This window comes from Apteryx rowi, unplaced genomic scaffold, assembly GCF_003343035.1.
Source record: "Apteryx rowi isolate R43461 unplaced genomic scaffold, aptRow1 scaffold_150, whole genome shotgun sequence".
Classification (NCBI taxonomy): Eukaryota; Metazoa; Chordata; class Aves; order Apterygiformes; family Apterygidae; genus Apteryx; species Apteryx rowi.
In genome coordinates, this window is record NW_020447753.1 from 1,648,539 (window position 1) to 1,672,638 (window position 24,100).

General features: G+C 40.0%; 1 protein-coding gene across 1 annotated transcript; it reads left to right on the forward strand.

The window, feature by feature from the left end:
* Positions 1-7,760: 7,760 nt before the first annotated feature.
* TNFSF11 (TNF superfamily member 11) lies at positions 7,761-23,139 on the forward strand. The gene is made up of 4 exons (XM_026058947.1): positions 7,761-7,928; positions 14,529-14,574; positions 14,656-14,754; positions 22,657-23,139. Exons 1-4 carry the CDS (start codon positions 7,761-7,763, stop codon positions 23,076-23,078), a joined length of 735 nt encoding a protein of 244 aa, XP_025914732.1. The 3' UTR covers positions 23,079-23,139.
* Positions 23,140-24,100: the final 961 nt, after the last annotated feature.

A 24,100-nucleotide genomic window follows, 5' to 3' on the forward strand; every position in this document is an offset into this window, starting at 1 on the left:
GGGGCGCGGGGGCAGAGCGGCCTCCCGCGGCTCCGAGGCCGGCCCCGCTTTGCGAGGGGCTGGGCCGGCTGCTGCCGCTTGGCCCGAGGGTGGCGGGGCGCGGCGCGGCGAGGCCGGTGCGATGAGCGCCGGGTGCTCAGCCCCGGGAGGGGCTGGCTCTGCCCGCGGGCCCTGCAGCTCCGGGCTTGTAGCTGCCCGCGGGGGAACGGTTTCACCAGGCTGGTGGCTTCGGCTGCAACCAACACCTCACCAGCAAGCGAAGCGTCTTCAAGGAGGGGAAAAAAAAACCCAGTCTGGGATTGTTCGCCCTACACGCGAGCCCCTTCCCGCGTGAGGGCCAGGCCGCGGGCCCGTAGGGCAGCGTGCCGAAAGCGTGGGGCTGCGCGAGCGAGGGCTAGGCCGCGGCGGGGGCGACGAGCCCGCTGGCGGTGGCACTTTCAGAGAGGGAAGGAGCTTGCTTCTTGGAAACCACCAGGCCGGCGGATTCGCGCCCCGCTGGAGGAAGCGGGGGGCTGCTGGGCTGGCGCTCGGCCTTCCCCCAGTGGCTGGCGGGCGCCCCTTGTCCTACGGGCGCTGCCTTCGCGGAAGCCGCGCTTCCGATGTTTGCCTTTTCGCGTGAAGTTGGCGAGCGGTGGAAACCGGTTTCTCTCAGTTTACTTTCTAGGTAGATGTGCCCGATCTTGGTGCAGCCCAGGCAGGCTGGATTTCTGAGCAGCATGCTCCCAAAGCAGATGCCGCACGCGCGTGTCCCAGCTTAAACTGATGAGTGACTTTCGCATGCACGGTAGCGCTGCTGATGGTTTGTTATGCAGCCCCGCATTGTATTTTCAGTTATCTGCTGTGGCTTTGTGCTTGTCAGTTTAACAAAATAAAATGTATACTCTTGGAGCAGTAATAGAGCCCTTAGTTAATCATATCCTGTATGTTTCAGAAAAGTGACATTTAATTTCTGGGACTCACTGTAAAGTAGCTTACAGCTACTTGTTTGCTTGACAGTGAAATAAATCAATACGTACTTCAGCTGGTGGCAGACAAATATTCTTCACTCTATGACAGCACAAACCTAAAGATATCTTTGTCAAAACATAGCTCATAGAAATGCACAACTGTACCTTGATTAGTATGCTCAAGAGCCATCGCTATCAAAGCAACTGATCAGAATTATTATTTAGCTTATTTCTTGAAAACCCTGTATTTTCCCCCTCCCCCTTATTAAGGACTCCTTCCGATAAGTTCATGTCACTGCTTCACAGAAATCTGATAAGGGGCAAAAAGAGGTTTCTTACCAAAATGACTATTTTTCTTTTGTTTCCTTAATTAAAAAAATTACAAGGTCTGAGTGTAATTCTGTGTTTGGCACCTAATCCCCTCACCAGTTTGATTCCTGTAGATTCGGAATAATGCTGTTGGACTGAGTCCTTTGTAAACTTGAACTTCCAAAATATCTAAAAGAGAAGATGTAGCTAGATGTAGACTTGCTTGAAATAACTGCCTGAATAATATCTAGTGGAGAAAATGTCTTCCTTGCCACAACTGAAAAATAGAATATGTGTACACTTGAAGTAAGTACATAACTCACAGTAATAAGAAGTGGTAAGCCATACCTGTTTCACAATTTCTTATTGTGAAATAAGACAGATTGCAGGACCTATTGTGATTTTTTTCTTTTTTCAAAAGTATTATTTAACTGCCTTGCAAATTGTTTTTATTTATATGGGATCTGATCTTTCTTTTGAAAAGATTGCTCTCACATTTGAGTTGTATTAAGCCATCTAGATTTATACTTTTCAGCTACTTTTAACAACATAGAACTTAAGTAATGTGTATTTTATTAAAATGTGAGAACTTAATAGTAGGAGAGCACATTTTCTTGAATGTGCTGAGCTATGCATCAAAAATGTGAATTGTTTGGTTGGTGGATTGACCAAATGTGAATTAGTGGGATATGATAGTATAGGCTAATACTAAAAAATTTAATAATTTGAGACAACTGTTTTACAAGCTCCTTAAAACTCTGGCTAAGAGGCTGAGTAAACTCTGACTCAGTTTTACCATATACTTTTTATTTTCATTTGCATAAAATCATTTGGGCTACATCATGACAAAATATAAACTGAGACAATAATTGAGGTTTTGGTTTTTCCTTAGTTTTGTTTATTTTGTGGCTTGAGCATTTGGAATTTCACAAGACATATAACTAAAACTGACACCATATTTTCATGGGTAAACACATGTTTGTGGCCAAGAAATAATGCAGCACAATGCAAATGAGAAAAGGAGCTGGTATATTCAAAAAGAACAAAAAAACCAATGATTAGCTGAGTTTTACCAATGTTTTGGTAATAATATCTTGAATTTTAAAGAGTAAGATGTTCTGCCTTTTTTTTCTGGACCATCCTGTGCAATGTACTGAATCCAAGAACATTAAACGCTAACAAAATATTTTCCTCTTAAATGTTTTTTTCATACTTCATGAGAAAATTTGATTGAAATCAATGAAAAAGCAGTGGAAACTTCAGTTTTCTTAGTTAGATACTTGTAATGGAGCAACTGGAGATCATCAGGTAATACAGACTCATAGGACAAGATGAGACAGCTAAGTATTTTGTTTAACTTTTATCGGTAAATGCTGAAGTACAATCTCCCCGAATCTGGCTTTTATTTTTTTTTTTTTTCTGGTTGATTTTCCTTACTTAGATCATAAAAGAGTAGGAACTTGGTCTAATACTGACTGAGCTGGAGGGTAGTGGAACAAGCTGGAAGTGCTCAAATCCAAATGTGAGATCTGGATGTCTAATTCCTGTACCTTAATCAGGAACTCCAAGTTTTACCCATTTTACTCATTAAAAAGTCCGTACAAATGTTATACTTAACATCCTACCTTACTGAAGAATTTATACTTTGCTAAATGGTGACCTAAAGGCAGATAATAAATATCTTTTCATGCATCTATGGAACTCTGACTTTCATTACAGTATGTTTTTAGACTATCTCCTTTCAAACTTCATCTAAAATGTGGTGCCCCTGCTAGCAAAACAGTGGCTAAAAGAAAACAGCTTGCTAGGGGTCACTAGCACTTTTCAGAAGCTCAAAAGAGCCCATCCTTGGTTAAGATAGATCAAGGAGTCAAAAGTGATATTATTTGGTAAATTGAAAGTTGGTTTAATTTTGAAAATAAGTAGGGATATAAATGGTCAGTATTTATTGTGAGGAAAAATGAGGAGATTATAAGATTCTAGCATTGCATAATTCAGAAAATATAGGTAAAGTTGATTGAAATCTATTTTATCTTTTAAAAATGAAGTTAATCTTTTTACTATTGGAAGATTATTTTTAATCTGTTTTTTATGGCAAAATTAAACTCCCACTGGAAACTTTAAATTTTCAGGGAGAATATTCTGAGTTTTATTTTCTCTTGTTTTTTTTTTCCTAGTTTTCTTTTTTTCTGTATTTCTTGCTTTGCCACTAAGGCAAGAGAAAGGGAGAGAGATTGTTTTCATTCATTTTGTTAGAAACCTGTGAGATTGGTCATGGCACACAACTTTTTGACTGCCCCTAAATGCAAGTGAATTGATTTGAAAAGGAAGTAAATAGTGAGGTGACAAGCTTGACAGATGGTGATAAATGACTGGTTATCAAAGCTAGAAAAGCCATAGAGGCATAACGTGCAGGATGGTGGACAGCATGATGACAGATGCAATGTAGTCTTGACTAATGTACGCCAATGTATATTTGAGAGAAACAAACTGTGCTGAGTTTTACCTGATAGTAATGTAGAAGATGAAAAAAATCCCAAACCAATCCGGGTCACAACAGAAGGCTCAGTGAAAACTAACTGTGTGCGGTAGTGAAAGCTGTAAACTAGCTATTAATGTAGTGGGTGGACTGGGAAACATGGTGCATTTGAATTCTGTAAGTTGGTCTGGTCTCACCTGCAATGTTGGAGTCATTTTGGCTGCCCTGAGTTAGATAAAAGGAGTCCAGAAACGACTAAAATAGAGACACTGAAAAATTTTGTAATGTAGAAAAAATAAGCTTTATACAACTGTTTTTAAATAGGCTAATTCCTCTAGGGTATTTAGCTTCCTTAAGTTGTAAAGCTTTATTCAATATTGTTGATTGCACCTTGATACCTTTTCTAGATATTACATCTTTATGACTTTGTGCTGTAGATCTCTGTTTTTTTCCAAAGGCTAACCTCCTGTGCCTTGCAAGTTAGCAAGCTGTTCCCTGTAGACCATTCTAGTATTTTATTTTGGGTCTTCAGTAGTTCTTTTCAAGAAGTGTCTTTGAAAGTATTTCTGTTGGTCCTTCTTGCCCACAGTTTTGGTTGCAGTGCTTGGTAATGTCTGTTCACAACCATGGCAGTTTAGTGAATGTCTTTATAAAATATAAGATATGGGATTCCTGAGAATGCTGGTTTAGACAGCTGAGCTAGTTTTCATGGTTGAAATATGGTGATGACTGGGTATTCTTTGAAAAAGGTAAGGGAAATCAGATAGGTTAGCTAGTCCCATGATCAAAGATTCACTTTATCAAACACACTAAATCTCTATAGAGGCTTGCAACTATATCAGAACAGGTTGCACAATATTAAAGTAAGCTGCTGAAGCCATCAGTTAGTGTTTCCATTAAAGCCTTCAATCTTAACTGTAGTTGCAGAGATGTTGGTTGGGTTTCTGTCTTGAGCCTTCAGTAGATAAGCTATCATCCAAATAAGTGCTTCTGTACAAGCTATTGTTACTGTTCTGGCACACTGTTTGACCCATTTGACTGATTGCTGATGGATGATGCCTGTAAGTCTACACTACACATGATTTGTCAGGCTGGACACTTGATCTAGCCCTTACAAATTTCATGATCTTTGTGTTGTAAAACCTATTTTTCTTGTATATGTTTCAGCAGATTTCTCTTAATATATCCCAAACTAGACTAGTAATCTTTCACTAGTAGTATCTACTGATTAAAAAAAATAAATACCAACAATTATTTATCGTGGCTCCCCTATCTTACATCCTGGGGTTGGTGTGGAGGGGAGCAGATTTATCCAAATCCTATTGAAGACCCTCACTTCCTTGGGTCTCTAATAACCCCACCATCAGAGGTCACATCTGGAATAATTGGCCTTGTTTTGGGTCCACCGATACAAGAAGGATATCAAGAACTGGAGAGAGTCCAGTGGAGGGCCACTGGGATAGGTAGGCGCTGTAGCACATAAGAAATGGAGGGCTGGATTACTTCAAACTATAGAACAGACTAAGGTGAGGGAAGCTAATTGCTGTCTTCAGCTACCTAAAGAGGAGTTATAGAGAAGATGGACCCAGGCTCTTCAGAAGCATGCAGCAAAACCAACAAGAGGCGCAGTCATGAATTTCAGCAAGATAAATTCCAACTGGACATCAGAAAAAGTGCTTTTTACAATGAAAGTGGTTAAATGCTGGAACAACTTGGCCAGAGAGGGTGAAAGTCACCATGAGTGGAGATTCCACAAAACTGGACTAGACAAGGGCCTGTGCAAGCTGACCTAACTTAGAAGTTGGCCTTGCTTCATGCAGGGGGTTGGATTAGAGACCTCCAGAGGTACCTTCCAACCCAGGTTATTCTGTATTTTCTTTCTCTGCATCTTAACAGCTGTTGGTAAACATCTTGTGTTTCTTTTTTTTTTTTTCCCCTTCCATTTACTGTTGATTTTTTGGGTTTCTGGACACCCTCAGTGGAACATACTGAGGGAGACTGTGTTAGGCTGCAGTTCTACAGTAGTTAAAGCTAGTGCTCCCTTCCTGCTCCTTCTTTCTTGTGCCTGTCCCTGTACTGTCTCTGGTGCTTTTGATTTCTGCAGGGAGTTGTTCTGAGGGTGCTAATCCTTCAGGAAACCAGATCAGCAAAAATCCTCTCAGGTTAGAGCTCCATGCTGTTTATTTAAAGGAGGAATGGTATTTCATGGTGAAGAGGATGAGAGCCCAGAGATGCTCTTTTAGATCAGTTTAAACTGTTACAGGGCTGCACTACACTAGCTGACTAGAGGTTATTTGTATAGACTTTAGAGGCTGTTTATGTAGTTTTTAGTATGTAATTCATAGAGCTGCATGCAGATTTTCCTTTGGCTCCAGCTGTGTCAGGTCACCCCAGGAAGATGTTATTGTTTTCAGGCTGTCCTGTTACTCATTGCTACTCCTCTACTCAAAGTTATGGCTGCCTTTGATCTTCAGGTGAACCTTTCCTGACCTGTTTCATTCCAAATCTGCAGGGATAACTGAGACCAGCTAAACCAGCTCTCATGGGCTGCTGTTGGTTTGGATGGATCAGACAGACGGCCTTCAGCAGAAGGATGGTGACAGAGGAGGCAACATTTGCTGTTGCTATAGCCATCTGTGTAGCAAATGTTTCTTTGCAGCGTGCGTCTGTTGGATGGCTGCCTGCCTGATGTAGATTTAAATTCTGATCACCTCTGTAATCCTAACCGTGTGCTCTTAAGTTATCTTGGTTCTCTTTTGGGATTAGGGAATAGAATTTATGTACATGTGAGCCAGTGATATGATGTGTGATTCGCTCTGGCTGTTCGGTATCCTGCAAACCTTCCTTTTGATACTCTGTTTTGTTCAGTTGTATGTTAAAGGAAACCAAACAGTGGTCTGTAATGGCTTGGTATTTCCTCTTTGACTGTGAATAATATATTACCTTCTGTAATTCTCAGATGTAAGGTGGCTCTTCAGCCTTATATTATGCACATTATGCCTTACATTATGCACAAAGGTGCAGAAGTAAATGTCTTATTAGACCAGCTGGTATTGTTAGTGAACTTAGGGTTTTGAGAACACAAACCCTTCTTAGTGTCTGAAGTAAAAACAGAATAAATACAAGTTGAGAACAATTGCTAAGAGGCTGTCTCTGAAAGAAAGATTAGTATCTGAGTGTAAGGATCTGGAGGGGGGGGGGAGAGAGGGTGAAATGGCTTAAATGATGCTTGTGCAATTAAACTCTGAAGACACAATCCCAGTGCTTAGAGTATCCAGCTTTCTAATTTATCCAGCGGATAGGACTTAGGAGAATTCTAAACATAGGTTTTAAAAGTAGAATATTTGAATCAATCAGAGGTTGATCATTAAAAGTATCTTGTAGTTGTTCTAGATTTACTGGTCCTTTTCTAATAAAGTAGAGGTGTTTTTGTGGTACACTTTTATAGTTATTTGATCTTTCTGGATTTGTGCTGTGTTGGTGACTGTTTCACCCAGCAGTATGTCTTGCCCACTGAATATTTTCAGTGATAACTGGCACCTGTATTTCTGTATTTCCGTCTTCAAAAGGATGTGCTAAATACATCCACCAACTTGTCCTACTTGGCATTTGTGTGTCAACTTGTGAGCTACAGTTCTTATGGATGAGATGGCTGTGTATGTTGCCTGCTAAAAATACTCATGAGATTGCATGTAGTTGGTTGAAAATGAAATTCAAGATAATGATATTGCTATAAAGGTGGAAATTTATCTTGTTTAACTTTTAAGTCAGGTGTCCAGTCTAAACTAATGAAGTAGACAGCTCCAGAAGATAATTCATTCTTCTGTCTTATGTACTTGTAGGATGAAATGAACCTTCCTGTAGGGAAGTTCATCTCTTCATTGTTTACAATGAAAATCTAGATAATGAACTTAAGTAGGTGTTAAGTTCTTCTAGATGGTTTAAAATTCTCCCTGACTTAATGCTCTTTAATATCTGTTGGGCAATTACTTAAAACTATGGCTGTGCTTATATTTTTATTTCAGATGGACCCTAATAGAATTTCAAAAGAAGATGCACACTGTGTCAGAACATTTCTAAGAGCTCAAGGAAATACAGATTTGCAAGAGACACCATTTGAAAATCAAGAAGCAAAGTTAATGCCTGACTCATGTGGAAGTATGAAACAGGCTCTCCAAAGAGCTGTACAGAAGGTAAGTGCTAGAGAGACACTTTTCCTTTATTTGATGCACCTATCAAACTTTTAACAAGTTTTCCAATATTTGTATTCAGAGGTAAGTTTTAGAAAGTATTTTCTGGAGTTTGAATAATACCTGGAGTTGAATCCAAGATCATACTGCGTTTGCTCATGTGCTAGTGGTTAACCAGTTCTGTATTCAAACTAATTTTATTTTATTATTTTTTAACAAAGACCTGAATTCACACAGAAAACCATGATTGTGGTTAGCTAATTGTCCATTCTGACACTGGGGTGGGTTCAAATGGTAGTCATTTGTGCTAACATTTGTATAGGTTTGCCAACAGTTTGGATGTTTGCAAAGAAGGACAGTTCCACAGTTTTTTTCAAACCAGTCTCCTGACTGTTTCTGACACGATTCTCTTCTTAGTCAGGATCATTGGCATGCAAAATTTTGGCAGAAAGACAGAATGGATAGTATCTACTCTTGTTGCTTCTTGTTTCTCACTCTTTTTGTGTCATATGATGACTGATTACCTAGAATGTGAAGGATAGTATCTCCTTTTTCTTTTTTGCATACTTTGCCAGTTCTGTGCAGACCATTCCCACCTGGGCAGAAGAACTGCTTTACCTTAGCATGATAACTAGGCAGTCTTTCTCCAGCAGTTGAGGATGACTGCTTTTTCCCAAAACACAAATAACAAAAGTAACTACTTTGTTACATCAAGATATCAGCCCTAATGAAGAAACCTGGGCAAGTTGAATATACTTGTCACAATACCCCTTATTGCAGACAATTATTGTTTTTGATCTCTTTGCACATTCATAATAGTGCTTAGTGCTAATTATGAACTAATCAGGGCTATTTAAATGCTAAATGTGTGCTGTAGTACTTGGTTTTCCTGGTTTACTAGGTCCACTGCTACTTTACTACTTGACACCTGCGTAAAGCTATCATTTTTTGTTCATAAAAGAAACTGCATTACCATTGAGTTGAACTCATGTACACTTTGTACAGAGTGAATTATACTTTAATTATATGGTGCTTTAATTGTGCTAAAGTTTAATTTTAATACAAAACACTGAGTTATGGATTTTTTTTGTGAACAAAACTTACAGAAACCTGAGAGTTTGTCTTGCCCTCTTCACTTGTCACCTCCTTTAAAAACTCAGGAAAATAGTTTAGCTCCATAGGATTAGTTTTTTATTCCTGTATTTTCTAGACTCTCTTACACTATATCCATTTCTATATTCTGTGTGCATGTACTAGACTGCTCTTTATGCAACTCCCTTGACAGTAAGGAGCTTGTTACAGTAAGGGAATGGGAAGCCCTATATTCTGGTTATTCACTGCTGGTTACTCAACAAAAGCCTTGGCTTTAGTGGAGGCTGCATATCCTGCCATTCTGGATAGAGGTTGAATGCTGCAATGTCCGTGGCTAAGATAAGTAGCGAGTAGGGATGATGTTTTTGGTTGATGGCCATTAGTTTGAAAAGAATAAAATTTCTTTCGCCAAAGTAATCAGGCACAAAATTCCCTTTGAATGCAACAAAGTGTATTAAGTAGCTGGATCTGTGTCCTTCTTGCTTTGGCATCATATATTGATGAGATGGATAAAAAAGATAGAAAAATGCATGCCTGGGACTGTATTTGCATCTTTTCAGATGCAAATATATCATAGAAGTATATCACGGAAGTGAAAGTGCCAGTGTTAAGGCAGAATCGTGCTTTATCATGTTTTGTAAGCTGTGCCTTTCATTGGCTATGCTATACCCAAGGAGAGAGATACAGCTGAATCTTGTGTCCAGTTGTGCTAGTCTTTTATGTGAGAGAATGCAGCTGATGCGAGTGGAAAGAGGTTTCCTATCTTCTTTGCTTTGTTCACTTTCCTGAAGGAGAATCTAACCTCTGTGTGTGTGTGTTAAAATCAGGTATCCTTATTTGAGTTGGCAGTACTTTAGGTGACTGAAATGGAACACTCTGAAATACAGTTTAAGTTTTGTGATTTTTCAATTTTGTCTTTTGCAATTCAAGCTGTTCAGGAAATGAAAATAGACAACTTTTTTTTGCTTAAGGTTATGGTCTGGTTACAGATTTTAGCTTACTGCGCTGGTTCTCATCTGTTTTCCTTGCACACCTGTAGATTAGTGTTTAAATTTAAAGTAAGGGTTGACTTTGAAAGTGCTCTTATGAAAACCAGTGTAGCAGGGCTGCAAGGTGGAATCCAGAAACATTTGTCTCCTACAAATATACTAATTCAAAATTTTCTTGTAAAGAATATCTAGTGCTGAATTCCTCAACAGATTCTCAGGTAAAAATACTGCTTAGGGAGCAGCTTGCTCAGTAGAAAACACTTTAAATATTGCCTAAATGCTTTCAAACAGACAAATAATATACTTCCCTAGTCTGTTTAATTTTTTTGCACATATCCTTAAAAACCCTTTGGCAGTCCAGGTGCACTAACCACACGTCTTATGAAGTCAATTATGAGTCTAGACTAGAAAGGACGACAAACATACCTGCAGTCAATTCATGAACTAACTTTTCTTGGCAATAGTCCCAGCCTCTGGCAGCTTGGGGAGTTCACAGGCTTAAACTAGTCTCCCAGATGGCAACAAAGTGCTTTGTTGCTAGACCTCCAGGACAGCCCTTATAAAGAGAGCTGTCTACTTAGCAGACATTCTAAGTGCACATGGGTATGGACAAAGTCAAGGTGTCACTGATGTTTGTAAGTTGTTAAAATTTCATGGTTTTGATCACACAGCCTTACATGCCTTTTCTTTGTGGGTAATAGACTATTCATTTGAGTAGAGGTTGTAATACTGATCTCTAAACTATCTTCTTCAGAATATTGGTTCATGTACTTTCACTTCCTTCCTGATCAGCATTCTTCAGATTGGTGAATTTCCGGCAAGATAATCATACTTCTCTTCTTGGTATTAATTGAACCTGAGGCTCTGAAGTAGTAGAACAAACTGAGTAAGGGAGCTTTAGACTCACAACTGAAGCCACCCATGAATGTCAAGAGGGTCTCTTCTAATTGAGCTCAACATACTATTTATAGCTACTCAGAGTAGATACTGGAATATTTTAAAAGCCAAAGAAGAAAAATGTTCATGAATGTTGTCACTTGTTCAATTGTTAGGCTACTTCAGTGGCCTGTCTAGGCATTCTCATTGGATATAACTTTCAGAGTGAGTGTTGGGTTTTGAAGCTGTTAAGATACTAATGTAGTAATAAGCCTGATAGTTGTCTGAGGAGTAAAACCTTCAGTCCACTGGATGATGAAAGAGCAATTCCTGTTTTTTTCCAAACATTTAAAGCATCTTTTCATTTTTAAAAATTTGGAAGTTTAGCAGCTTCCCTAAGGCCCCCTAAAATTTCTGAAAAAGGAAGACATGTTTCTCTTCTTTTGACTGGTTGTTTGTTTGCTGTTTAAACAGTTACTATATGAAAGAGGTTGGAATGTGGGAAGCAAGCCAGCAGAGATGACTCGGTGGGCAGCCAGCAAATGATGCAGTCAAAGGTGTACAAGTACACCTGATTGTAAGGCTAACAATGTGGTGTGGTTTTTGTGTACAGTTTTTCTAAAAATAGCAGCTTGATAGTGCGCATGCTTCTGTGGGAGGAAGTCTTAAGAGATATTACTGGTGGTAATTTGTCAGCAGTTCTCATGCCGTTAAAGCAGTATCTTTATGACAAGTTCTGTTGAGCTGTTTCTGCTTTTGTAATGGTACTACACATTGTGACTAGGTATGGGATGCTTAAAAGTGTTCAGGTATCTAAAAATGCAGTTGATGTCTTGAAGGTTTGAAAAATCCTATGTCGTAATTTCTTGCTGTGAGGATACAGGGGGATTTTTATAATCCCATTAAGAGGCCATCTTTAGGCATCCAGAAAGCACTCARAAGTGTGTTCCTTAGCCTTTCAGAGTCAGGAGAAGTGAGTATATACTTAAGCACTCTTCTGGTTGGGTTGCGTATTGGTATGTTAGAACTGTAAAAATAAATTAAAAATCAAGAGAAGCATTGAAATATGGTATCATTCTTTATGAGCAAACCCACAGCTCCAGCTCTGTTCTCTAGGGACTAGTTCATGTATTTCTTTCAGCTTCCTGTTTGAAGTTTGGGCCACTGAACAGAAAGGAATATCAAAATTAACTGGGCTGGGCAGAATCAAGCAAAGAACATGACTCTAGTCCAGTGCTTGGGGAACTCAGCTGGTGGGAGTGTCCTGCTTTCTGGCCCCAGGCTAGCCACTTCTCATCCAGCAACAAGCACACAGATCCTCTGAGCATGAGCCAGACTCCACCTCTTCTCAGTGTGTTAGTTTTGGACTCGCTCTTTTAATCTCCCCTTTTGTTGTAATGGCACCTGCATTTTTTGTATTGCAAAGTAGCCTAGCTTTAAGAGGAGAGGAGAGTGTTCTTGTCAAACCCGGTCTCCAGTCTGGTGGGATAGAGATGCTTCTAGGAAGATGCATCCTAGAGGGGATGGGTTCAAACCCCTCAGGACAAAGGAGGGTTGAGGACCTGTTTCTTCCTGGTCTGCTGTTCTGCCTACCAAATGGTGATGTAGCAGATGATCAGCACCACCACTAATGAGTTAAAAAGAAAGCTCATACTGGATTTCATGAGGAGCACAGCCTTTTCTTACATTCTGGCTGCTCAAGCCAGAGTGACTTTGGACATGTGCAGAAGCAGAATTCTTCTGCACTTTTCTGCAGAAAAATATAGATTAAAAGGAGAATAATGATTGGCCAGTTCAGGGACTTGCATGGCTATGCAGTTACCAAACAAGGGATTTTTTATCATGTCTTTGGATAATAGGAGATTAAAATCTACATAGGTCTTTTTAGATCTGCTTATTAGTCTCTCCAAGCAAGTGCATTGTCACATCCACTAGAAGGAAAGGATACAAAAGCAGACTCCACCTCCCAAAAGACTTCCCTTAAGAAAGCAAGAGAACAAAGAAGGAGCCTCCCCTTCCTAGCGAAAGGGTTGGGAACAGGTATGGTGCAGTAACCTCGCAGAGCATGGTCCATCTCCCAGTCTTCTCTACATTATTGTGGCTTGTTCTCTTCGATTGCTTTTGCCACTTCTGGCAATACCTAGTACTCACAGTTATTCTTCCTACTTCTGATGAAGTTGAAAGAGCTCAAGTGTGGCTAGAGTTTGGTGCTGATTTGCAGCTCTTAGAATGGAGCTTCATGTTCATGCTCCTAGAACTGACACTGAAGTAGCAAGATCAGAGAGGAGAAATGAATGTAAATGGGGGGCGGTGGACATGGGTTTTGCTTCTTTTGAAGTTGCAATTCTGCTTTTTTTTCCTTGGCTCTACAGCAAAAAGCATCTTAATGATTCTTATCTATAAAATGAGCATGTTTCTGCTGAAGTATTGTGCTTTGATAGTCATACTCCAACTTCAATTCTGCTGTGGCTTTCCATTTTGGTTTAACATTTAGACACCTACTGAAAGGGGAAAGTGAAAATACATAAATGCACCAGCTAAGGTGTTACAGATTTCACTGTTACTGCAAAATTGCATAAAGGCAGGACTTGAGATGTTTTCAAAGCAGGATTTCAAATTCTAAAACATTGCAGTGATTGAGAATGTGGGGGACCATTGCTGATCTGGCCAGATATCTGAGGCATATTGCAGATAAATGGTATTGAATTAGCAAGAGAGTAAACAATGCTTGCAACATAAAGACATAAAACACAAGATTATGCTTAGGCTTCAAAAATAAGAGAATGACATGGTATCTGCAGCAAAATATTTCTTTTTATTTTTGATAGCTCCATGGTACTAGGTAATCTAAATAGCTAGAAGGAGAATATTATCCTTGTTTCTCAGACAGGAAGCTGAAATGGGGAGAGTCAAGGGGGAAGCTGGAATAGAACTGAGGATCGAACCGATATTACCAACACCAGACTTGTAACGAGAACATGCTGCTTAGAATTTTGAAAACTGCTGTTTGTATGTTTTTTCAAGAAGGAAACAGGAAGACTGTTGAAAGCAAGGCTTTTTGCAGTGCCTGGTGTCTGCTGTTAGTACGGTTCTTGGGTTTGGGTAACATGGTCTTCATTCATGTTAAAACTCATGTACTGTTCTAAAGAATTCATACATCCAAATCCTGGCACCCAGTCTGCCTGACCCATTCCAGATGGAGAAAATGCTTTAATCCGTTCTTCTGTACTTTGCTAGAATTGAGGCATGATTACAGGCCTTGTGGTGGTTTGAGGCAAACAAATTGCACAAGCTATTGCAAAGCTTTGCAATTGTCTTGCCACCTGTCCTATAACTGGTTGGGTGTGAGGGGCAGAGGTTGTTTCATTTTCCTCATCACTAATGAAATGCACACCTTAGCTTTCCTCTGTTACTAGTGTGACTACACACTAATGTTCTTATGTGGAACTGCCTCTGTCATTACCTTTTGACTCCAAGTAATTGGGGTCTCATTGTTCAATGTGATGTTCTTAGCAGCCATCGTTCCACTATGCTTGCAGAAATATTCCAAATACAATAACTAGAAAAGGTTCTTGGAAACTATTTGCAGTATACAATATTGTAAAAAACAAGACAATGTCAAAGCAATTGCTCTTTCTCATTTTAGGAAGTGCAGCGTGTCATGGGAAGAGAACTACCAAGACCAGAAAAAGGTAGGCACTGCTTTATGCATAAGAAATATTTCAAATTCTTCTAAACATTTTTCTGAGGTAATGCAATTCTTTTATCTCTAGTTGCGATGCAAGCCTTAGGAATGGATCTGTACAAGAGAAGTAAACCTGAGAAGCAACCTTTTGCCCATCTTATTATTGATGATAAGAATATTCCATCCGGTAAGTTCAGTTTTAAGCAAAAAGTTCTAATGCTACTATAAATGTATTAAACAGTGGAGTATATGAAAATAGTTCAGCAATACCAGAAACAGATTGGGATTTCAGAAATGGCTTTTGATAATGAGCATAAATTGAATGCACAGAAGGATTTAAAAGGCAGCAGTAATAATGTTAATGAAGGATAGCTCCCCTTTGTCTCAGGTATCTTGCATGGGAGGCCCTTGTGCTGCTAAATAGCCTGTTTCAGATGACCAGGCTTCATGTTAAGACTTATGCTCTGAGGGCTTGGCCTTCCCGGTGTCCTCAGGTGAAGGTATGCATTAAGTGCCCTTCTCTGGAGTTTCTTATTTCCTTTGGCCAGCAGGGTCTATCTGGAGTTTTTCATCCACAGTGGCGTCAGCCATGTATATACGAAGATATACCAGCAAAGTCCACGGCCAAAATCCCAGTCCTGCAGGCTGGAAGCTTTCCCATTCACTGAGTCTTTAAGGTGTTTTGGTCCTGTTGAACAAATATGCTGATTTCTCTTGTAAAATTCAAGAACATCCTGTATGTTCACCTGGTGAACCCTTCCCAATAACTCTTCTTTTATGTGCTGAAGTGTCATTGGGTCTGCTCTGGGTGATACGGCATTTGGCTGCAGGGTGAATCTGGAAGCTGAAAATCTCTTGCATAAATACACAGGACACATGGATGTCAGGCGTGCATCAGTGTAAAAGCTTACCCATAAATGAAACTCATCTGTCATTCTGAGGTGTTGAAAACGTAAAACTCCAGTCCCAAAGTTGTAACTTGTCTCCTGGTTCCCTGTCCTCTGTGGGCTCAGTGCACTCTGATAGCATAGGACTGAATTTGTAGCAGCTGTTTCCATTTCCATTGTCTTAGAACAGCATGTAGAAAGGGATTTGTCGTATTCCATTTTATGTTGTGGTGTGGGTATAGGCCATGACTCTTCCCTATGAAGATTACCAGGGCCTTTCTGACATTCAGACACCCCAGAGCTTCATGAGTGTGTGTCTACATCTAGTCCTGTAGTAGTGAAGTCAACAGCTGTTGCACTGTACTCTCCGCAACGGGGTTTCTGGTCAATGCATTGACTTGGATGCAGTATGTTTTTGAGCTATTGCGTAGGCACTACCGGCCACTATAGAAAGGGGATGGCATTATTCTGTCTTGCTAGAACTCTGTCTCTACCCACAGGAGTGTCTTGGGATGGCTTTGGGAACACCCTTACTAGTATAATATGAAGGAACAAATCATGAGTCTGCCCTTGAACACTCTGCAGAGGGCCTATGTCAAAAGATTAATTCTTAAAATTTTAAGTTACCTCAGTACTGTTTCCTCTTTGCCCCAAGGCACTGTGAGGTAAGATTTTTTCTCTCTGTATTGTCAACGTACTCATCACTGGTATGGTAGAAGTGAGTGAGAGTTTGTTTTGAAGCTGTCAGAGAGAGGATCTCAAGCTAGGAGGGAGCACTGGTCACTATTGTCTCCTTCCTCTGCAGATGGATACATTCTGCAATGCTCAGCTYCACCTTAATGAACTTGCATGCATTGCTTTTCTGTTTTTTGCAACAAAACCAAAGGGGAAAGCTCAGATTTCAAGCCTTAAGAGAGCAAATTCCACTGCCTGCATACTCAATAATACCTTGCTTCTGATCTATTTAAATATAAAACACTCCTGCACGCAAGGGGTAAGCTTCTTGCCTGGAGGGATAGAGTTCTCCCTCCATGTGCATTGGCATTGCCCAAATTCAGAGCTTAATAAGCAGAGAGCTTAAGCAACTTGTTAAATGGCAGTCTGACCTGCAGGGTTTCTTACTAGCTCAAATACCTCTTGACGAGTTTCTATTTGCGTTAGTCAGGTGTTTGCTTTTGACATAGGTCAATAGTAGGGGCCACAGCATCTGTAAGCCTGTCTTAGCATTTTGTCTTTGGAAGGATTGGATTAATTTGCTAATCATAGCAACAGGCCACTTTACATCTGCAGCACTGGTATGTGTGTGTCACATGTGGTGAAATGCATCTTTTCCTGTGGGAAACTTATTTTCTCTGTCCCTAGACATTGGTCTGGATATTTTATTTTAACCAGGGGCAGCAGTTGATGTTTTTTACTGCTGTGCATTAACTTTTTCGTGTGTGACTTAATGTTGTTAGCACATATATGGGTAATGGGAGGAAAGGAATTGCTCGTGTGTGTGCGTGCGCGCACTCTCTCGTGCTTGCGCTCTCTCTCTCTCCCTCCCCTTACCTGCCTACCTCTGCCTCTAACTTAACAGCACAGGCTACAGGAATGCTCAGAAATACAGCACCTGTAGCAACAAGCATCTTTGTTTCTCCCTGGAGTAGGTCAGCCCCTTTCTGACCTGATGTGTTGGACTTACTCCCTCCAGATCTGGCACGTAAGGCTTATGTTTCATTTACAAGAGCATTGCCAGGACATTGCTGGTGAGGACAGCTTCTGTAGTTCCTGTGGGCCCTGCAACAAGGAAAGGCTGCATCCTTAGGAATAGCTGAAACTCTGAACTTAGAGGTGTGAGGTGTTTCAGTATCATATGCACTGATGTAAGGCGCTGCCAGGTTGGCTGGGTAGCATACAAAAAGTTTTTGAGGTGCATGAGAGGCCTAAAGGATGAAGAATTTTCCTCAGCATCACCAGCCGTTTTTCTGCTCCATCCTATTTTCTTTGATCCCAAATGGGAATTTCTATTTTCTTTTCCTGTTCCCTGTTCTTACCTGTCTGAAATCCTTCTAAATTGTTTTGTACCAGCTGTGAGTCTGGTCAGATACATTCTTAGCATTTTAAGTTATCTGCTGTCATCACTCTGACCCAAAATAAACAATGTCAGGAAAAAAAAGTCAGTCTTGTCATTACTGTCAAACAGGATTTTATTCTTCTGTTTTTATTTGCTACTGACTGCCCTTCATCAAAGGGCACTGAGCAGCTTCTGTAAGGGAACATTTTCCTTTAGCTTGATTCACAATAACATGACTTTAGACTTTTGCAAATTTCCAAATTGATTTTTTCAGCCTTAAGGGGGAAGGGCAATGGGCCTTCCCAGATCTTGATGTCCCCATCTCTTGGCTGCAAAGCCCTAGTGGTTTGGTTTGTGCTATGTATTTTTTAGGTTTGCTGTCTTTGATAAAGGCTGAATGATTGCTGCTTGCTTTTTACCTGAGCTAACTTTAAATGCCACCCAGGTTTTAAGCGAAAACAGCAAATTTTGGTTTACAAATTGATTACAGAAATTAGTTTAAAGCAGAAAAGCATAAACATAAATGAATGCAAGTGTTAAATATGTCATTTGGGAGGTGTTATCCTTAGCTGCCTAAGGAAATGCTGTAGAATTCTCTAAGCTATTTACTGCAGGTTTGGTTCAGCTGCCCTTTGCTTCTAGAAGCAATTTTTCAGAACAGGCAGAGCTTTGGTCCTTCCCCCAGCCTTTACTTATTATACCTGAAAGCTATTAGTGTGCAAATAAGTTATCGATGCAGGGTTGCTTTCTCCTCAGTTCCCCTTCCAGCTTCTTTACTTCTCACTAATCAATTTTCCTGAAACTCATTTGTATTGCTCTTAGTTCATGCCCACTAGCATCCAGGACATTACTTGGGTTTTTCTTGAGTTTTCAGAAGACTGTATTATCTTGATGATTTTCATGTTTGCTGTCCTGTCTGGGGAGTTAACTTAATGATTGACTGACTTGCATTCCCACTGAGGATTCGTCAGATTGCTACATGATTGTTGGGGCTGGCAACTAAAATCTGCCTAGCAACAACCCAGTATGGCACCAGTCTGTCACAGCATGTATTTCTGCTCAGTCATATGTATGCATTCCTGTTCCATATCTGATGCGCCTCTGTCCTCCCCCTGATGCAGTAATATTGATCCTACTTTTTTGCCTGCCCTCCTCCTCTTGAAGATAGCCCAGTGTCCTTGGGACAGTATTTCTGACAGACTTGCACTCTGTGTATGACAACTACAACTTTTCCGGCTGTTCCCAGTGCGTCAGAGTTGTACTCTGGTACCTCTTCCAGCATTGATTCTTGCAGATGAATAGTTCCGGGATAGGAGACTTAGATGTTTGAAGTGTCTTCCAATAATTGATGTTTTTCAGAGTTTTTCTAAGGGACTGCCCAGAAAAGGGTATGTGTTTGAGTTTGGATAATTTCTACCTGGCTACACTGGAGCCATATGAGGGCAGTTCTTTATGGTTTGCCTTTGACAGTTTATGCTTTGCACAAGTCTGTGGAAGAACATGAGAAGCTTTTTGCCCTGAACTACAGCAGAAGTATTCTTCTGGCATGCAGAAGTTGCTTGCCCTTGGTAGCTAGGGAAGACTTATAGTTCTCAATTCCCCTGTCCCTGCTTCCCCTTGCTTCTTTCTGTGCAAACAAATCCAGGAGGTGTCTTTGCAGCCAGTTGACTCTAGCTGCATGTTCTAAGCAGGTGTTTAGACACGTGAAGAGTGTGGAGCACGGAGAGCCAAAGGTGTAAGGCCCTGCAGTACCTGTGCAGACCCACTGCTGTGGGTGCCTCAAAGGGAGCAGACAAAGCTGGTCTTGTGTGCTGGAGGTTACTGGTTAGGAGGACAAGTTGGCTGACTTCCATCTGTTGTGCTGTGCCCTGTGTTGAAAAAATGGTAGGATGCAGTGGCTCTTTCAAGCCTTGGTGTGTGTCAGGAGGGATGTTCCTCAAGGACTGTGKCTTTCACAGGGGTTGCTATTTCTTCTGCATGGATGTGCATGTGGGCCTTGGCTGAGTCTTCTCCCATTGCCTGTTTCATTGTTTTTGCAGGCAGAGACTGTGAGTAGAGGTGGATGTGAAGGAGATGAAGTGAGGGAGGCACAGGAGATTGTGGGATGTGTGCTGCAGAAACGTGCTCCTCACTAGAAAATACTGTTATAACCCACTGCATAATACACATGCTCTAGGAGCCATGCTATCTAGGTGTTGCAGACTGCTGCTTAACAGTCACCAAAACCAAACTGTTCCTCACTTCACTAAAATGCCAGATGTGGCCAGGATTGGAAGAAAGACCCAACCAGTCTCTCAGTGCATTTGTGGCCTCCCATCAGGCTATCTCTTAGCACAGTCTCAACAGGATCTAGATAAAATGACATCTGAGGCTTGTCCAGAAGCTTGAAACACCCAAGAGAGGTCATAGTGTGGCTGCTTCGCATAGTGCAGCTACGTAGCATCCAGGGAAGTGCCTTCCAAGCCAGTGTTCCTAAGGTACCTTAATTCCAAAGTTAACTTCTAGTGAGAGTGTGGAGCTGACAAGCTGCTCAGAATATCTCCAGTCTCTCAGCTATTTCTTTGTTCTCTTCACAGAGCATCCTTCACTTACCTTTACAGGTAAGGGACAGCTTCTTGTATTCCAGGCCACCATCATACAGGCAAAGCTGAGAAGGCTTATATGTACCTGTTACAAGTTAGAAGTAATTTTTGTATAATTCTTATCTGCATATGTCAGTTCTATTAATCTGTCCTTGTTTGGTAGTCAGCACTGGTAATTCTTATGCATCTATTTTGATTCCCCAATGCATGACATTCTGTAGAGAGAGACAGAATATTATGGTCATTTTCTTTCCTAATTTGTGGGTCTCCAGCTTAAGATAATTTGAAGGGGACTGTTCTCCAAGTGTGGATTACTAGCTTATTCTTTCTAGTTCCCAATTTAGGATACCTTAAAGACAGTAAAGCATCTGAAATCACATTTGTTTTCATAGAAGTCTTTTCCCAGGACCTTCTTCTACATATGAGAGGAAGAAGAGTCCGAGTTTGCCTTCTAAATAGCTGTAAAAGTTCATTGCCTAGCTATAAATATTTGTATAGTAATCAAAGAACTAGGATTGTGCCGTAGAGGGGAACTATGTAGGATATAACTAAACCAGACTGTGGAATCTTATTCAGGTATATTCAAGAGCATTGGGTCTAAGCACTRTTTTGCTTAAAAAGACTTCTTGTGTCATAAATACTTGAAGTGGTATTTTAAGCATAGGCAAGTTATATAGTACTACAGATGCACAGTAGTTGTATTGATTTTTTTTTCCATTTTTTTTTGGTTCTCAAGTGAAAATGTTTTTACCTTTGTACCGTTACATTCACCAGAGCATAAACTATAGGAAGGTTACACTAACTTTGGGGAAATACCACAATTTAACTTTCAGATTCTATTAAATTATTCCTTTCAAACATTTATAGCATGCATGGAATTATATTCCAGCCAACCCTACATGACAAAGATCCTTTGGGGATTAAATGTCTCACCTATTTCAACACCACAGATATAGAAGCTAGTAGAAACAAAGCTAAAGTTAAGGCTGAATCAAGATTTATATTATGTCCATTAGAGAGCAGTTTCACATGATTTGCAGTGTGTCAGCTAAGTTAGGCAGATAGTGATGTTGCTGTACGCATAATTAGTCTAGATAGAAATGTTTTCTGTTCTTTCCATAGTGTCTGTATTTTACTTCTCCATAACTTAATTTACAAGCTTTTTAGGAGATTATGCTTTTAAACTATATATATTTAGTATCATGCAGACAAATGATTCCCAGACGTGGTCTACAGTCATTATTCTAATACTGATAATAGGTGCCTGGCATCAAGAATGCTCTGCTTCTCTTTTGACCTGCTTGTTATGCTGTGTAATCATTGAATTTCTGTAGTAAGTCACTTGGAGGCATCTAGATGAAGGGCCCTCGGGCTCTAAGTAGTACCATCTTTTGTTCATACAGTGCTAGTAAACAGAGAAGTAAATAGAGGCCAAAGTCATAGCTAGATGTTTAAATCCCACTAACATTAAAAGGACATGTTTAGGCTTCTGAGTCTCTAGTCTCGGGGGCTGACAGTCTAAGTAAACTATCCACCAGAACTAGGAATTGCATTGAGGGCAGAGAAGTAGGGTGTGAAATATCTCATCCTAACAAGGCATGTAGGGTCACATTAATTGTCCTATTACTCTTACTCATAAAGAGTGGAGGCAACTAGATTGCATTTGACCAGATGAGTCACATCCTAGAAGAGAGAGCCAGCTCTGAAAGGGGAGTTGGGAGGGGGTAAAGAGAACTTTCTGCACTTAACTTTTGACCTTCCAGATATTGGAGACCCTACACTGATAAAAGACCAGGAGAATGTTTGAAGAGTGTCTTAGACACAGATGAGATCCAGGATTGGAGATTATGGTGTGTCGAGAGTTAGAATACTTTAGGAGGGAGGACAAAGACAAAGCTAAGAACAGATGTGGAAAAATGGGGACAGAAGAGAACTGCCATGGAATCAGCAGCAGGGGAGAAAATATAGAAAAGCTCAGGGGTTTTGTCTTGAAATAAGAATGTGTTGGCGTTGGTGGAGAATGATCCTGCAGCAAACTGTAGAGATCACTTCCAAGCAGTACTTTGAAGAGTCCTGAAAGAAAGACAGCAAAGGTTTCATTCCTCTGTCTTAGATGTCTGTATGTTATATTAGTACAAAACAGCTTAAAGACCAAAACCAAGATTTACTGTTTTTTCATTAGCAGTTTTTTTTCAAATCCTTCTCAGGTGTTTACTTGAATAAAATTTTTGGTGGAACACAACTTCTATACACTGCTTGTCATATGATCACTTAGCATAATCAAGTTATTRGCCAAACGAATGTTTTGTACCCTGTTCTGCTGATGTTCTTGTGGAAAGGCAGGTAGTTAAAATAGCAAACTGAATAGGGCAGTACATGATAAAAAAAGGAAATTTCTTATGGATGTTTATCGTACTTGTCTAATACTTTGAAGCTTCAAACTTCACTTCATGTAACTGTAGTTGCTATTGATGCTGAAAACCCAGGGACTGCTTTTTAAACATTCAGTTTTGTTAAAAATGCTTGTAAAAGAAAGTAATTTTTTTTTTCTTTCCCCTCTTCAGGAACTCGCAAAGTGAACCTTACATCCTGGCATCACAACAAAGGCCAGGCAAACTTATCAAATATGACATTCAGCGATGGAAAACTCATTGTTAATCAAGATGGATTTTACTATCTTTATGCCAACATTTGTTTTAGACATCATGAAACGTCAGGAAACCTGACTAAAAGAGGGCTTCAGCTGATGGTGTATATGACGAAGACAAACCTTAAAATAAGACGCTCTGATGTCTTGATGAAGGGAGGAAGCACCAAATACTGGTCAGGGAATTCAGAATTTCACTTTTACTCTGTAAATGTAGGAGGTTTTTTTAAATTAAAATCTGGTGAAGTGATAAGTATCCAGGTATCAAACCCGTTGCTATTGGATTCATCCCAAGAAGCAACTTATTTTGGAGCATTTAAAGTGAGGGACTTAGACTGAATCCTTCTGTCTTTAGTGTGGTATTATTTTTGCCATGGGACTCAAAAAAAAAAAAAAAAAAAAAAAAAAAAAGGGAGTTTATAGTTGTCCAGAATCAACTTGAAGACAAGATTGAAAATCTCTTGGGTTCCAGTTGCATTTGTGTAAGCCACGTATCATGCCTGAAGATGCATTTTGCCCTGTGCTGACTCTAGCAGGAGTCCCACAGATTCACAGAAGGGCAAAATTACACAGTTCTCCTGATTCAGTCTTATACCAGTTTTGCTTCGTATAACTCCACTGGCTTCAGTAGAGTCATTACGACTTTTACATTGGTGTAACTGAAATCAGAGCTATTAATATTATTGAATTTCTGTTTCCAAATTCTTCCCTGACATTCTCTACAACCTGTTCTACTCTGTTTGCTTTGATGCAAAGGTAGAGCAGGACAGAATTTGGCTCCCAACTTGCATTTGGGGCTTTTTTTTTTGCTTGGGACTGAGCACTCTGATCCTGAGGTAGCAAAGATGGCGAAGGTATGACTAAGTACATTGTATTCGATATGGCTTTTAATATCCTTAAAGTTAAGCTTGTTCTTGCTTTGCTGGACCAGGGCTGGAAAATTCAGGTCCTGGCAGAAACGAGTTATAGAGCACCTAAACAGTTCAAATTTAGTTTTACCTTCTTAAAAGGGTTATTCCAGGGAGAGGGGAAAAGATCTGACCTTGCAGTTCTAAAAGATTAATTACAGGTCATTTTATTATTCTTGCACAGCTAATTGCAAATATAGATTGCCAAAGTATTGTGTCCCTTTAAAGTGTTACATTGTGCCAGAACCTGCAAAAGCATTTTTTAGACAAAAAGTATGTATTTTTATATTCTGTAATATCTAAAGTTATATTTCAGATGTAATGTTTTGTGTAAAAAGTGTAAATTATATTGTCCTATAGTATTTGATACAAAATATTTAAAATCTCTTACTGTTTGTATATTTAATGTTTTAAACTGTTTTTAATGTACAGACGTTAAACTGGTGCACTTTT